This window comes from Nelusetta ayraudi, unplaced genomic scaffold (assembly GCF_046127955.1).
Source record: "Nelusetta ayraudi isolate G7.1 ecotype Tasmania unplaced genomic scaffold, CSIRO-AGI_Nayr_v1 ptg000042l, whole genome shotgun sequence".
NCBI lineage: Eukaryota > Metazoa > Chordata > Actinopteri > Tetraodontiformes > Monacanthidae > Nelusetta > Nelusetta ayraudi.
The window spans coordinates 8,030,479-8,047,367 of record NW_027466092.1 but is presented as its reverse complement, the minus strand read 5'-3'; the positions used below and the strand labels follow the sequence as shown (position 1 = coordinate 8,047,367).

General features: G+C 50.7%; 1 protein-coding gene across 1 annotated transcript in view; it reads right to left on the bottom strand.

The window, feature by feature from the left end:
- The window catches only part of efnb3b (ephrin-B3b), an 87,589-nt gene extending 70,700 nt beyond the window's left edge, over positions 1-16,889 (bottom strand). The window contains exon 1 of the mRNA XM_076034056.1: positions 15,563-16,889. Coding sequence (XP_075890171.1) covers positions 15,563-15,711 — 149 coding nt within the window. The 5' untranslated portion in view covers positions 15,712-16,889. The remainder of the gene's footprint in view (positions 1-15,562) is intronic.

The following is a 16,889-nucleotide window of genomic DNA, read 5'->3' as shown; positions in this document are numbered from 1 at the left end:
GATTGTCCTCCAAGCATTCTGATGTTTGCACTTCATTAAGCAGTCTTTTCTAGCCGCTTAAAATCGAAACACATGAATTGAAAAGCTGAGCTTGTAGTCTCTCTCACAGACTGTTTACACCCTGGTCTGTTCTTCCTAAATAATGTGAGGCTACAAAAAAGGCAGAAGAAAACAAAAGATCCAAAATTCTTCCAATTTTTAGATCTTTATTCAACATCCCAAACTGCAGTGGATCTGTGTTAATTATCATGGCTGTCGTCATCAAAAGCTCTGAACAACTCCAGAGACCTCTGTTTACAGCCTCCTACTAAAACTGGTGTTGGACCATCTACAAAGGGAACGAAACGTGGCCACAGACGGCTGACCCGCCACCTGTGTGGGGGTGTCAGAGGCCTGATTCCTGGGGCCTGACGCGTGTGAGCACACATTCTGAGAAATGAAGCAAGCTCAAACAGCGGCGGCTGGATTTTTCAATGACAGACGCACAGATCACGATGTCCTAATAGGTGAAAATCTGGATAACACAGCTGATTGAAGCACCACAATGGGAACCCAGGTTCATTTATTTATCTTTTCCCATCTCCGCCTTTGCCAGATCTGCCCCCCTTCCTTCGCATATCTCTCGCCGCCACGCCTCTGCCGGTGGATGTCTTTAATCGGGGCGTCAATCAGAGTGTGACGCGTCCGAAAGAATGAAGCTTAATCCAATAGAAGATACGGGAGATAATACAGCTGTTAAAAGCATCAGCTGTCTCCAAGATAACAACCCCGTCACCCACATTAAGTCCCCCCTCGCGCTCTCCATCACTGTCGCGTCTCGCGGCTGACATGATCGGCTGTTAAGTCGAAGCACCGCCGCTCTGTCAATTTGCTGTAGCTCTTCTTCCTTTCATTTAACTTAATTGGAGTCGCTTTGCATCATCGTATCCGTCAGGCTTATTGCCGTTAACAATGAGGCTCATCTCGTCATGGAAAAAACATTCTAGATGAATTCCAGATGAATCAGAATGCGACTGTGAACTCGTGGCGAAAGGAGGAAAAAGGTGTCAATTAGCCACAATATTATTCTAAAATACATATTTTAACTGTGGAATGAAGGAAAGGGGAGTGAACTTTTCTTTGGGCACATTTTTTTCATTCAAATAGAAATAAAGAAACGCTAAAGGTTAGATTAAATGAGGATAATTCTGCGCTTTAAGAAAAATCATGAGCGAACTAAAAAAAAAAAACACAGACCTTTATATCAACCTGACATTAGAGAGAACTTTAATTAAAAAGTTGCTGTGGATCTGCAAAAACCTCAACCTTTCAATCTCGATTTCCACGATACCGAGCTGGAGGCTGGATTAAAGCAGCAAGATTATTCATGGGATTGGAGTAGATTAATCTGATTGGTGTGACCTACTAGGCAAACTGGTGGGAATACCAATGAGAAAAGACAGAGAGAGAGAGTGCATGCAAAAAAAACAAACGGGAGGGGAGAAAAATTCAAAAACAAGAAAAGGGAGCTTGCTAGGTGGGCAAACTGGTTTGGGAAGGTGAGGAGTGAAAGCTCATCTTGTCACTGACAGACGTTGAAGATAAACAGACCAAGAGATGGCGAGATAGCCTGCAAGGGAGGGGAAAAAACACTAAAAGCCCAATGGAGGGTGACTGCAGAGGAGAAGAGCCTCTGTCGACACCTGCCGAGGCCAACAGAGGACGCGCTGGTCGGGGTCGTAACGGCAAAGTTATGGGGGGCGATAAGATCGGGCGGCCAGCCATTCGTCATTTTCCAGGGGAGGGAGGTGACATTTAGCCGGCTTGGTGCCGCTCTGACTGGGTGGAGATTTGCATGCAAGAAAATTTATAAAATGGCAAGCTTTGCATCTTATTCAAAAGTCGTCTTATGGCGCAAATGTATGTTTTTTTTGGAGGGGGTTATAGTTCATTTAAAATGTATATATGTCTTCATGGGAAGATATACGTATACATACAAAGGTATACAGACACACACAGGTTTGACTTGTTATTTGTAAATGTGTTCATCCGTCTTTGTTTCCTTGACTTCCCTCTGCAGGGCACATATGTAAATATCCAGGGGACACAGACACAAACACCTGTCTCGTCGAGGTGCGGGGCCCTGGACGGGTGGGACGAAGAGATAGTCAGAGGTGTGGAGCGGGAGGGGCTTTGGCGAGAGAAGGGGGGGGGCGGGCAAGGCTTACAGAGGGAGGGGGGACGGGAAGCTGGAGATAAACTAAAGCTTCAGACAGCCAAGCAAAAACTCGCGAGGTTGGAGGTGTGTGTGTGTGTGTGTGTGTGTGTGTGTGTGTGGGAGGGGGGGGGCGGTTTAGCGAGGGGGGGGGGGGTCCTGAGTGGACCGACAGGTCGTTTCTGATGGTGCGGCGGGGTGGCAGGGGGGTGAAAATGCGCAGAAAGAGGAAGAGACGGAGGTATTGGGTGAGGACGTTGGGTGGGGGGGAGGGAGGGAGAGAGGGAGAGAGGGAGGGTCCGCAGGTTCATAATCCCTTTACAGACAGCTTTGTTGAGTGATTGACGGCCCAGCGCGCCACGTCAAAGCCAGAGCACACGGGGGCCGCCATGCTTGGAGGGATTATCTCTCCCCCTGGTTTACAACCAACCTCCCACCACCACCACCACCAGACCCAACCCCCAGCCCTCCCATCGCCACCTCATCGCCACCTCGTCAGGGTCAAGTGACACAGGGCGTTTCACACTCACCCCCCCCCCTCCCCCCCACCCCCGAGAAGAGAAACCGTTGTCTCACTCGTTTGCTGTGTCGTTCAGAAACTAATTGTTAATGCTTTGCCGTCTGTGTGTGTGTGTGTGTGTGTGTGTGTGTGTGTGTGCGTGGGAGGGGGTGGGGGGGTAGTTCTATACAAGGGAAACCCACGCAGGGCTTGTATGCCCAATGAATGAATGAATACATGCTCGCAGACACAGATAATCGTAGCGTACGTGACACGGAACCACTTAAACGAGACCTTGACTGAAGGCTCCTCTCTAAGTTAAGTGGCGCCATGATAAGAGTTGGCTCCGCCGTCGTGAGAGTTAGAAAGCGAGCGTTGGGGGGGGGGGAACCAAAGGTTTCAATTTAAAAAGTGAAAAAAGGCGGATAACACACACACGGCGCTACTGCAGTTTTCAGCCAAAATATCCACTTGTAGCTTTTTGGCAGGAGGAGGAGCAGGAGCGCGAGACTCGCAGTGTAGTAGTGCGGTTGCCATTTGGCGCCACACGTGCAAACATGGAGATGGATGGAGGGATGTTGTTCTCCCGTTGTCTATTTTCTCACTGAAGTCCACCGCTAGCGCAGGTGTCCACACGCCAAGAATTCTTCCCCACCCTCAGACTCCAGGAAGGGTTTGCACGGACTTTAATAGAGATGGCAGGAAATTCCAACTTTGGGCGGTCTGGCCCTTTAAGGAATCGGACATGGTGCACGTTCAAGCAAGTGCCAGTAGCGCACTGCTACAGTCAGACGCGTTGCAATGCTCAGCTATGTGTGTGTGCAGACACTCACACACACACACACACGGTGGCTGTGCGCGCGCGCACGGCCACCCAAGACCAAGGCTCCAGATGGGCTGGACCTGACTGGGACCGGTGGCTTTGCTGAGACACACCAAACACGGAACAGAATACAAACAGCCCCGGCAGCTGGCTGCGTGTTGGCAAACAAGGGCAGACGCACGCAGTTTTTTAAAAGCCCAGCAACCCAACGGCGCCAAGAAGTTAACAGGGCTGCATTATAGAAGAGCCGGTGGACGGGTGGGGGACACACACTTAAAAAAAAAAATTGTGCAAATATCAGACACACACACACATTAGGCGTGCCACTCATCCATCAGCTGGAACCCAAATAGCAGAGGAGGGAAAGAAAGGGAGAGTCCCAGAGGAAGGCTAAACCCCCCGCCCCAACCCCCTGACTCCCCTAACCCCCCTCTGTCCCAACCTCTGTTCACCAGCAGCATTCTTCTGGCTTCATTCTCTTTGTGGGCACGAAGGAGGAGGAGGGAGAGAGAGAAGAAAGAGGGAGGGATGAAAGGAAGGGAAGAAAGGAGGGTGCTCAATCTGCGCCCCACCCCCCCGACCCCACCCCCCTTTCCTCCTGCCGTGGCCGGGGACCTGCGATACAGCTGCACCCCAGCGGAGGGCGAGTCGCCCTGACGAGCGCCAGAGGAGCAAAAACGGACGGAGCGAAGTTTGGAGGGGAGGTGAAGAGATGAGGAGGAAAAAGGAGTGAAAGGCCTCCAGGGTTTTTCTTTCTTGGGTTCAGGAAGCTGCATCTGCATGTGTGTGTGTGTGTGTGTGTGTGTGTGTGTGTGCGTGCGAGCGCGCGCTCAAAGCCGCTCCGGTTCACAGTTGCCCCCTCCCGGACTGCTTTGACGCCGCAGCGATATGTGATGACGATTATTCAGCCTGTCCTCGCCACACAAGGACCGATTCACTGGCTGACGCTGACGAGCCGTAGAGGAGAAGCAGCGGCCGCGTGTCAGAGGGAAGGAACGACAGCAATAAAGCAAGGAAAACCACCCACAAAGGAGAAGAAAGGCAAAGGGGAGGAGGAAGAGGAAAAGATGAGAGGGCCGAACAGAAAAAAAAACAAAACAAAAAACTGAGGGCATCATTTTTACCGTCTGCCAACGAGCTGTAACACCATAACCGTTTGGTGGCGCGGCGAGGAGGAGGAGGAGGAGGAGGAGGAGGAGGTGGTGGTGGTGGGTGGGGGGGGTATACTGGTGGCGAGCCAGGCGACAAGAGGGAAAGTGAAAGGGAAGACAAAAGAAATGAAGGGGGGAGGATTAGCGCGCAGAAGAGCGACTCTGTGTTTTTTTTTTGTTTTTTTTTACAGACGACGAGGGGGTAAGAGTGCGTGTGGGACGGTGTGTGGCTGCGAGTGAGTGCACGAGGGCTTTCAGCGCAAGTGGCGAGCAGCAGTGGGGGAGTGTGTGTGTGTGTGTGTGTGTGTGTGGGAGAGGGGGTGGGGGGTTCGTCTTTTGTTCGCGGGGGAAACGGTGGGAGGGTGAGGTAACGTGGGGGGGGGGGCACTGAGGGGGTAGGGGAGGTAAGGGGTGGTGGTGCTACACCTCTGAAGAAACTCACTCCAGCACTTCCACTCGCACTTTTTCCAGCAACGTTTTCGCAGGAGCGCAATGAGAATTCCGCTGCGTGAGGCTGCAGCACTGCAGCTTCTGATCGCCGAGGAGGCATCAGGTGAAGGCACGCAGGCGGAGGCGCCGCTCACTGTAACAACAATCGGGCTCGTTAGAGTCGCTTGTCCCAGACAACAAAGCATGTCGGGACGTAAAAAGCCGACGCATGGCGGCAGCTGGCTTATTTACTTTTGACTTCCCTCCGGCTTACCAGGCTTTTTATTGGCAAAGTGTCTTGTTTTCCAGCGAGAGGGGTTAGCGCAGGGAACCAGGTCATGCTTTGTCGTGACTCCATTCCACGCTGCAGGTGTCAAACCTGGGAGTGTCTCAGAGAATAAAGCGAAGCGCCCGACAAAATATGTTCTCCACCAAGCGATCCACCACTAATGCAGCTCCTCAAGGTCCCACATTATACCCATTTCACAGCATCTTGTTTCAGGACAACATGACAGACATGCAACATCACACTTTATACATGTATATATATATGTATATTTAAGCAGATATATGTTCACCTGAGATATATATATATATATATATATATATATATATATACATATATATATATACATATATATATGTTTACATTCTCTTTTAAAGTTGCTTGCTCTCTTTGCTGGGCCTTCCACGTTTAGATCTGAGAGGCTGCAGACTTATATTTGCAAACTTTCAATGTGCACTCACTGAAAAACATTTCTAGCGAATACACAGAAGAAATGATGGGGTTTAGCTCAATTCTTTTGAACAGTAGATTGTTATCATTCCTGTGTTTTCTCATTGCCAACTTTGGATTACCCGTGTATAAAAGTCAAACTATTATTTTCCTCTGTTTATGCCAGCGAGAAGAGCGTTGTGCTGTGAGACTTCATCTCAAAAGAAAGTCTTTTGAACTTTCCAGTGAGTCAGGTTAATCATTTCCCGCTGTTCGGAGCCTTCCACTCAAGCTCCAGCTCGGTGCGTAATGCAATGCCATGACGGCACTATTCATCTTCTCATCTAACACCCAGCAAAAGAAAAAAAAGCCGACAAGTACATTTCCCACGTTGAAGCGTTCCCCCGAGAAAATAATATCCCGGGGTTCACGTCGAGGCTGAAATGAATATAGTGCATGTTCCCCTTTTTCACCATCGGTGGAACCTTCTGAGCTGCAGAACTGGGGGCGAGCTTCCTGCGCTCGACCCCGGGTGAACAAGTTTTTAGAAATCACAAAAACAATTTAAAGGGAAACACATGGCGCATGCCACCTTTCATCTCCGTATGTGATCTCTCCCAACGCGCAGTGGCTGCGCTGCCCTCGCATGAGGCCGGCGGAGAGCTGAAAAGGATAAATCTTAATCTTGCGTTTCCATCTTAATCTTGCATTTCCAACGTCATTCCCACTTAAGCTTTATTAAACGCAGAACCGTGGAAATGGAGCGTGATTTTTCCCTATAGAGCTAGCCAAGGTCAGTTTCCCCCGTAGACTGCAAGAATAATGGGCTAATGCCAAAGCCAGATGGACTACACAGACTGTACGCTCTTTTACCTCCTAATTAGAACTATGCGTTTGCGTGCACGTACACGCAAAGCATCAGAGGAGAAGAAAAGCGCGAAGTCTGGAAAAATAATCAAGGTGCTGCGAGGCCGTGATAAAGCGCGCTGCAGAAGTAGCCCTGTACACATACAGCATGAGGTAATAAATGTGTGTACGATCAGGCCAAGTCTCTAAAGTTGACTGCTTGTTATTGCAGTGGGGCAGAGGAGGGACGGGTTCCCCCTTTCAAAGCCTCTTAACATGGGGATCATCGCTGACCCATTGTAAGTCAATGGGTAAAGATTATCTTAAAGCTAAGATGCTTTTGGTAAAACAGGCCTCCACGTCTCTCTCTCTCTCTCTCTCTCTCTCTCTCTCTCTCTCTCTCTCTCTCTCTCTCTCTCTCTCTCTCTCGCTCTCTCTCTCTCTCTCACACACACACACACACACACGGGAGAGCAAGCATCCACTGCAACAGCCGGGAGGATCCAACAAGCCCCCGCAAATATAAAAGCCACACATGGTTTTGAAGTGGTGCATGAGTTAGCTCTGCTTTGCTAACACGGCGCTCGCAGGCAGGGGTGATTCATGTGAGCTTGCTTTTGTGAGTTTGTGTTCCTGTAAACCTCTGGATAACAGCTACTTAGCCCAAAAATATATTTGAGAAAAAGAAAATCACAAAAATTAGATATTTAAAGAAAAGGCCACCTGTAACTACTTCATCACTTATGCAAGCAGCCACCGGCTGTGTGCCTTGCATTTTTCGGGGTCCGTTCAAGTGTTTGAGGATGGAATTTTTTTTTTTTTTCCGTGAGCCGTCCCCCGACACGCGCTCCAGCTCAATTACAATGAAGTGGAATGAGAGCGAAGATCCCAGGCAAAATGTCAGCTTCTGGAGTGCGCTTTTCTTTGCAAAATCAAAGAGCAAGGACTCCTACACACTCGTGGAGAATGAAGGGGAGGCTGAGACACCGTTTCACTGCCGCCTCAAAAGGCCAGAGCAAAAGTTGACTTTTGCTCAAAAGAAGCATGCCTTTCACACCGTCTAGGGAGTGAAAAAAAAAGATGTGAAGATGTGAATACGCAGCGTTATTAGTCCTCTTTTCACCTGCGAGTTGGAGCTCTGTTCAAAAATGGCATGGAAGAAAAATGAGAGACTGAAATAGACCTGGGCCAAAACAAAACAAAAAAAAATGAAGTGTACAAATATATGGAAATGACAAGCACTTGGCTGCAGAGTGAAATGAACTTCAAATATTGATTACACAGTGGAGGAGTGGGTCTGTCTTTTAAAGGCATTGATTCAGCTTTGGGCGAACCGAGTCTATCCACCCGCTGCTCTGCCACGGGGCATTTGGCATCATCTCCCCTTCCCTGAGCCCTGCGCCGGGCCTGTGAAGCTCCGGCGCAACTGCGCGTTTTGCGGCGTCTCATCGTATGAAGTACAGTGAAACAGACAGAAGGCGTTACAGGCGGGGGGGTGAGGGGAATGGGGGATGAAAAACAGCTGCCAGTCTCCTGATCGCGCCACGCCAAGTTGATCAAAGAGCTCATCCTGCCCAAAAAGTCGATGACTAGCATTAAAGCACGCCTGGTTCCATGCTACACTTCACAGGGGGTAAATATTATGGGACTTGTCAGTGGCAGAGGAATGGAGGAGGGGGAGGGGGGAGGTGTCGGTTGTAGGGGGGAGAGCAGGAAGCAGCTAGTCGTGGCGTTGACCTCTGGACCATCAGTCACCCTCCCTGTCTGGTCCGGGCCACATCAAACATCCATCTCTATCTCCACTTTCCTTTTCGCCCCACCACCCCCACCACCCCCACCACCGCCTCCACCGCCTATTTTCATGCTTCCCATGTCCCCCCCTGACCCCTGGAAGCTCCTCTGCTGTCCTTCTGTCCCCCCACCCACCACCACCACCCCAGTCCTTCCTTCATCTTCACCCGCACGACACCCACTTCCATTACTCAGCTCAGCCAGAACTTCAGGCGCGACGAGACGCAGCTGTCCACGAGCATCCGCTACCCCCCCCGACAATTCATTTGTCTCTCCCGAGGCGGACGCGCGCACAGGCGCTCCATCGCTCATTTACATTCGCTCGTAAAAGTCATTTCGGGCCCAGTGTCCAATCGCAGCTCTTGACCGAGAAAAGAAAGGAGAGTGATGGAGGTGATGGAGGTGATGGAGTTTCCGCACTAGTAAAAGCGATGGGAGGCAACCAGCTGAAGCCGTCCGCGGCAGCCCGGCCACTGATGAGGTGATAAGCAGACAAAAACCTCTTGTTTTGCCTCTGGTGGAGTTACACACATGCGTAGCGGCCATGCAAACGAGGGCTCCACCTTGAAAGACGCAGGTGTGAATGATGGGAGCACAAGTTGTGGAGCATCTGGGGATTTCACAATCACAGCCCGAAAGCAGCCGCTCGAAAAAAGAAGAAAAATAAGAAAAACATTTAGTTCTGTGTCCAACAAAAACGGAACAAGGAACGGATCAAGAGTTTCAATTTACAGAAAATATTCCAGTTGACGGTCCGTTGGAAAATGGGCTTGAGATTTGGAACCGTTATCCCAATAATTTCACTAATACAGCGCGTTTCTCTCACTTGTTTTAGGAAAACGTTGCCGTGGGACTGAGTTACGGATAAAAAAACAGGAATGTGAGAACGAGACTCTGAGGTTGAAGTGCACATGGTCTGCATTAGATCTTAGCACACAACACCGTATTCCGAGCACGAAGGCATACGAGCCCGCACCTCCTCATTTACAAAACCAGAACACACACACACACACAGGAGATGACAACGATTTCAACCCATTCCCACGTCTGTCCCCATTTAACCGGAGCGAAGCTCCACAGAAGCCGCTGCAACAGGAGCCCGGATAAGCACAGAGTGGCAACAAAGCCGAGAGCCTCCAGATAGCTGGAGGACTAAAGAGCAGGGCGGCGAGATGGAGCAGCGACAGAAGAAGACGGAGGACGGAGCAGAGCCGAAAAGGAAAAGTCAATGTGTAGGTGTACCAGCGCTGTGCGGGCGCACACACACACACACACACACATGCACACACACATGCACACACACTGTCTTCTCATCCCACCAGTCCACTTCTCCGTGTCACCCATGAAGAAAAGGAGGGTGGGTGGGATTGACCTGGCCCAGTCCAAATGCTGGCAGGAGGATTGGATGATCCTGCTTAGGCTGGGTGTGTTGTGAAGCAAGCTAATGAGAAGCTGTGTGTGTGTGTGTGTGTGTGTGTGTGCGTGTGTGTGTGTGTGTGTGTGTGTGTGTGTGTGTGTGTGCGTGTGTGTGTGTGTGTGTGTGTGTGTGTGTGTGTGTGTGTGCGTGTGTGTGTGTGTGCGTGCGTGTGTGCACTACTTTGCTAAAGAGGCTCTGGGTTCAATCTGGCCCAGCGACGCCGTGACACATGTGACCCCGGCGGACCTCTGGTCTGGATCACTGGTACCCCCCGCCACCCCCCCCCCATCCCCAACATGTTACCATGGGAAGTCGCTACATGTCCCCGACATGCGCTCCTACATTCCCAACTGGCTCGGCCCGCCGCACGCTTTTTAATCTCCTTCGTCCTAATCTTCGCCACTTTCAAACAATTTACCCAAATTCCCAAAGTCACTTCCAGAGCGGCCCTGGGGGAAGGTGGCGCAGTAAATTAGTTCTTTAGCTCAACCCCCACCCCGGCATATTTACAACGCCGCTTTTATGGCTGTTAGGATGCTGATGAATGTGCGCCGCACCTGCCAAACGAACACATAATGGAGGGATGAAATAATGAACAAATTCCGGGCGAATTCCCGTGACGACAGCCAATTCCCTCGCCTGCCACCAAGGGAAGGAAGGCAAAGTAAGAGCGTGCACGCTTGTTACGCGAGTGTCCGAGGGGAGTTGGGGGGGGGGGGGTCGTTCACGTGCACGTGTGCGAGAATTTCACGACGCCGTCTCCGTCCGCACCAGTGTTGGCTATCTATTACTAAGTAATACACTACTGTCATTAAACTACTTTTTAGTAACAGAAATGGTAATTATATCATAATTACTTTATCAAGTAACAATTCCATTACTTTTCGGAAGTATTTTGCAAGCTAAAAATGTCTTATTGTCTACAAATTGTCTGAAATTAAAAAAAAAAACAACAGAAAAACAATAATGTTGCAGAATGATGATGCAGCCGTGCATGCAATGTCACTGATGTGCGACAAATGAAAGAATATTGTGGTTGGTTGTACGTGTGCAGGAAACAAGACGTTCTCAACTGTTACTTTATCTTTATTAAACTAAAGTAATTCGTAATTGATTACTTATGAAACAAAGCAGTTAAAGAAGTAATTTGATTACTTTTTAGAGGAGTAACCAGTAGTTGGATTACTTTTATGGAGTAATCCCAACAACACTGATCTGCACAAAGCAAAAGGGGCGACAAACGAGGAAAAAGGAGTCCAGACGCTGCCTCCACCGTCTTCTGCCACATCAGCTGAAACCTCTTTTCAGGGCTCCTGTTCCTCTCAGCTCATAAACTTACACACACTCCTCATTTTTTTTTGCCCAGGGAGAGGGAGGTAAAAAGGAAAGGGGTGTAGGGGGGGCACGAGAAAGGGGAGGTGTGGGGGGGGGCAGCTCAAACAGGCAGCTCCAGCAATACGTTTCATATTCTCTTCTCCTCTCGTTCCCTCCACAGTGTACCATCCCTTGTTTTCACACCCCCTCAAATCCTAAAATAAGAAAATACTCCTCCCCAAAAAAACTCGGAGAGACAAAGAAAACTACCCACTGGATATTCTCTAATCATTTAGCCTAAGGAAGCGTGTAGGCTTACCACGACTCCTGCTTACTTATCCACATGGTTCAGAGAGCCTCGGCTGCATTATTCATGAGTGGGAAACCTACGGGTGGATTTTCCAGGGGAGGTGAAACCGGGTGTGGAGTGAGGAGCAGACAAGCGATCAATAGCCGGGTGTCGGAATGCCGCTCCCCCGACGTGACACTCCGCTTGGCCCGCTGACACCGATTCCATCCGCCCCCGAAACCCCCGTCCCACAACAATCCTCTTCACAACAATATTTCCACTATTTCTCTCCTTTTTTTGTCAGTGGGAGTCATTTTTTTTGCGCTGGAAACACTTAGCCTAGTTAGCCAGTCTTTTATCCGGCGCCAATTAGCCGGAGATTAATGAATTATTGAGAAACGGGAAGGGGGGGTGTGAATTAAATTTTAATGTGGTTCTTAGGGGGAATAGTTGTATTACAAGTCACCGGGAGCGCCGAGCAGGAAGGCGCCCACCCTCTGCCGCCGTTTACAATAATCTACAGCCGTTTACCAAAGCAGCGAAACAGAGAAACAGAAGGGGGGGGGGGGGGTGATGAACAGAATAGAAACTCTCCAAGTCAAATTGGCAAAAGAAAAAAAAAGGGAAGCCAAACGCACACAAAACTCAATTAGCGGCCAGGGCGAAGGGCCCACGGGTTCCGCAGACAATGATTCAGTGTTCACTTCTCCCAATGTCACCTACAGTTACTGATCCCACGGGTCACTTCACCGAGCTCGGCGTCCACCCGCCCGCGTCGAGCGTCCGCCGCCTAAACTCAACGCTGATGTAAGATTCGATCTTTCATTAGGGCGAGCGTGTAAGGCCAATAACGGGAGATGCTGAGATAAGGATACTGTACGTGGGGACGGTGGTGTGTGTGTGTGTGTGTGTGTGTGTGTGCAGGGGTGGGGGGGTATGGGGAGTAGGGAAGCTCTCCCCAAGGTGATCGTTCTGGTTCAGTTCTCCCTTCCTCGAGCAGAACCTGTATTGGCACTTCAGACTTAACTGCTATTGATTTACTTAGGGGGGTTTTGGGACGCTCCGCACCTCCTCCCACCGCTACTGCTTTTCTCATTCACCTCCTGCCACCTGCCTCGGCTATATTTGCCCACGTGCGACTCCTGTCTCCTCTCCCCCAGCGCAGCGCTGCCGCGATCCCACACGACGGAGCGGTCGAGAGAAGGACCCCGCTCGCCGTGCGCTTCCATTTCACCGCAACCTGCGGCAGCCTGATCACTTTTTTTTATCTTTAATCAGGTGGAGTCCCAGGCCAGCGCGTCCTCCCTCGATACCCGCCAAGAGCTTTCTCCTCCTCCTCCTCCTCCTCACCCCTGTCACTCCCAACACGTCTCCGCATGCGTCAGCGGCTGCTGTAGAACCATAATTAGTGGCTGGATGTGACACATGTTTCCAATTTGCTACGTCTGGTCACTGCACTGGAGGAGGAGGAGGAGGACGGGGGGTGGTGGGGAGAGAGGTGGAGATAGAGACGAGAGAGAGAAGTGACAGGAGGGAGAGGGTAGGTGGGCTGCGGCTGGAAGCGGGGGGGGGGGGGGCTGGCAGATGCCATGTGTCAAGCAGGAGAGGAAAAGAAAGAAAAGGAGAAAAGCGAAGAAGAGAAGAATGAGAGCGTTAGCGGGGAGAGGAAGAGGAAGAAAGAGGTGCCTGCAGAGGTGGAAATAGAGGCAGGAGGAGGAGGAGAGAGGCATGGCTGCAGGTGGACGGTCTGGACTTCAAAGCGTCAGCGCCCAGACGAGGTTCTTGTGGGTCAACAACGTGACAGTCCATTTGCTGCGCCGAGCAGACGTGAAGCGCACATGTGATCCAGCGGCCGGCCCGACGCGCACAACTGCCTCTGCTGACTTTTCGGCTCACTTGAGGAGCACAAACCGCGTGTGTGTGTGTGTTTGGTCTCCGCACCTTGTAGCTCGGACGACGCACACTGTTTGGACAAGCGGGGCACTCTTAACATATTACAGCTGCCGCAGCTAAAGACCTGTTTTTTGTTTTGTTTTTTAGATTTTTTTTTTTTTTAACCCTCGAGGCGGCTGAAACGTAGAGCTCTTGCTCTTGTCACGCACAGGCTGAGGAAACACAAGCGCACGGAGGTAAAGAAAAAAAAAAAAGGAAAGGGTCAGGAAAATAAACAGGAAGAATGACTAAGCAGATTAACTATGAAAAGTAAGCTTTGCGAGTAAGCCCAATAGTATACAACAGGCTTTGTGCGCGAGGGAGCAGAGCTGGAGCCGCAGTCCAAAAGCGGAGGCGTCAAAAGCTGCCACCCCTCTAATTGCCCAGCCAGGCCCATTCGCTTAAGCACCCCCCTCCCCCTCCTGAAAAAAAAAAAAAAAAAAAACACGCGACGCTAAACTCCATTAGCAGACAATAGCTCGGAATCACCTGTAAAGGCCTCAATAAGCCCGAGCCATTGGCTTCCCAGTGAAAACAAGCCTCCCGTGTCCGGCGCTGCTCCCCGTCGGGTGAATCCACCCACTGCTGACAAAAAGCCCCTCATTAAGAGCTTCATGCCTGGCTCCACAGCGGGGGGCCCACGCACAATCACATCTGCTTGGAGGGCGGAGAGACACGGGGGCAGGTCGTAGCCTCCAGCACGAGGACGTATTAAAAAAAACCTGTTGCCGTCTGGAAAAAAAGCAAAAGAAGGGCCTCAGCCTGGTGGGGGGGGGGGGGGGGGTGGGTGAGCCGCCTCCAAGTGAGTCGGAATAGAATTTTCTTTTTTGCTTTTTTTGTAGCTCCTCAGTGTCACACGCAGTGAGTAATGGAGTTACAAGAAAGCGGCTCTAAACTAATGTTCCCGTTGTGCTGATACCCCGGTGGCCCACATATTTGATTTATTAAGCTGAGAAATATCGCTGTCCCAGTTGCTCCCCAGACATCGGAGTGAGGATTTACAGAATCGGAGCTGGCTTTCAATCCCCCCACCACCAGCAGCAGCAGCAGCGCCATCACCGCCCGCCCACCCGCTCCGACTAGCACAAGCCGCCTTGTTATTCCCAGGTTGCCCTCCAACCCCCACCCCCAAGTAGCTCCATTCTCCCGCAGCACCCATCGAGGGCGTCTGTTCAGACACTGGGAAATTGGCAGAGGTGTGAGGAAAGTGCACTTTGGTCGTTAAGGGCCGGGCCAGAGAGGTGTTTAAAATGACATTTCCTCAACTAATGCCTGACACCAGGAGGAAGAGGGGAGGAGGGAGGGGGATGCAAATGAGCAAAGCCATGGTGGGCGAGCTGGGGGTGTTTGAGAGGAACCCTCAGGGTCCGAGGAGAGGAGGGGAGGAAGGCCCTGGACTTTAATCAAGGTCACCCAGCAAGAGCAATTACAGCATCTCTCTCACTCTCACTCTTGCACACTTTCGCGCGCACACGCACGCACACACACACACACACACACACACACACACACACACACACATCTTTATTATCCTGCGCTGGGCCTGGCTCGTCCTCCATGTGATCAAGCTTACTGGGACTTCATCAGTGAGACGAGCTGCAGCTGGATTATCCACAATATTCCCTGGTATGAATTCAGAGCAGCTGTGCAAGGCAGTGGCAGCAGCAGCAGCAACAGCAGCACTGGCTCAGAAAAAGTCTGCGCCCTTATCGAATGACAATGTTTATATTAAAGGGTACAAATTCGATTAGGAACCAATGACGAGGCGATGAGATCTTTGGTTGCGGGTCGGCAAAACAGAAATAAAAAACTAATGACGGCTCTCGTGGGAAGCGTGTCTGCGGCGGGCCGTCCGAGCTCCTGGGGAATCATCCATCCGCCGTCTCTTTTCTTTCTTTCTTTCTTTCTTTCCTCCCTTCACTCCCCCAGTGCGTTCACACTGCCTGCCCTGCACGCGTTCCGGGCGCACTTTGTTTGCCGTTGCGCGCGGCCCTAAGGATTACTCTGCTTGAAGGGCAGAAGTTGCGTGTCACGTTTCAAAAACACGCAATTAAGTAAAAAAAAAATAGCCCGAGTTTGACGCACGCCCTTTGTCTTCGCCGCGGGGTTTCACGGCACCCGGTGGCCGAGCGAGGCGAACACGGCAGCGAGGCGACTCTTACCTTTCGTTCAGGGAATTCCAGTAGATGGGCTCCATGTTGCTGGCCGCCGTCCCCAGTAAATCCAGTAAGAACACCAGCAGGATCCACAATCCACTGGCGTTTCCTCGACACGCCATTTCAACCCTGACCCCGAGCAAATGTGGCCCCATTTAACGAGAGAAACGGGCGCTATTTTCTGCGCGTCTCGTTTCTGTTTTCTGTTATTTATTTTGTCCCTCCTCTTTATCTTCGGGACGCTTTTGGCAAAGCGACACCCGCAACAATAGACGTGCGGCTACGCGGAGGGAGGGAGGGAGGTAAGACGGCGACTCAGTGGGAAGCTGGCGTGCACCTCATGGATCCACAGTTCAAGTGTATCAACGGCAAAGACTCGCGCAGGAGAAACTTGTTCGATCTCCAAAAAAAAAAAAAAAAAAAAGAACCCAAAAACCAGCTTCTCTTGCACGTCCGTGAGCGCACTAAATTCAGCGCCAACCCCGTGACTTTCCCATTAATTTCTCCTTCAGTGCCTGAATACAGCGATCCAAGGCTCCACGGGAAAGGGGATGGTGCCTCTCAAACGTATCGCCGCCCGAGACCGATTTCTGCCGCCTGTCGCTGCGCTCTAATTGTCTTTTTCCCGAACAATGTTCCCTTGTTCACTGCGCCGACTCGGTGTGATTTCTCTCTCATTACCTTGTCGCCTCGCAAAAAAAAAAAAAAAGATGTGCCTTCCAAGCGAGAGGGGGGGGGAGTGTCTATAAGAAATAAGAAAAGAATAATAATGTAGGTGCAGCGTCTAAAACGGGAAATATGTCCACAGCTCCATCCTCATAAAGACATGTTGATGATCCGTGGGTTCGCTCAATGTGCGTGCGCGGCGATCCCTTGTATTCCCTCCTTCTTGTGAAACACACAGTTGATAAATCCGAAAAACCCCTCAGCGGAGGACTCGTAAAAAAAAAAAATTCAAGAATAAAACAGAAAAAAGAATCAAAATCCAGGTCCGAGAAATCAAACCACAACAACAACAAAACTGGGAGAAAACAACCTCCCGAGAGCTAGAAAAGCATCCCCGCTCCGACAACAGCCGCACAAAGGCCGAGGTGAAACTTGCGAAGTGATTGATGATAATTAGAAAATTAAAATAAAAAATAAAAATAAAAAAATCAGACGAGAGCTTGTGTCCGTCTTGGAAATGGACGCCTATCTGTCGCGGCGCATCATTTGGAGAGCTGGACGCGTCGCTTGTCGGGCCGGAGCGGAGCGGAGCGCTTCATTCGCTGTCTCGTCCGTCTCTCTGCCTCAGAATCCCGCTGCTTTGACTTGCCCTAATGCTCGCAGCGCA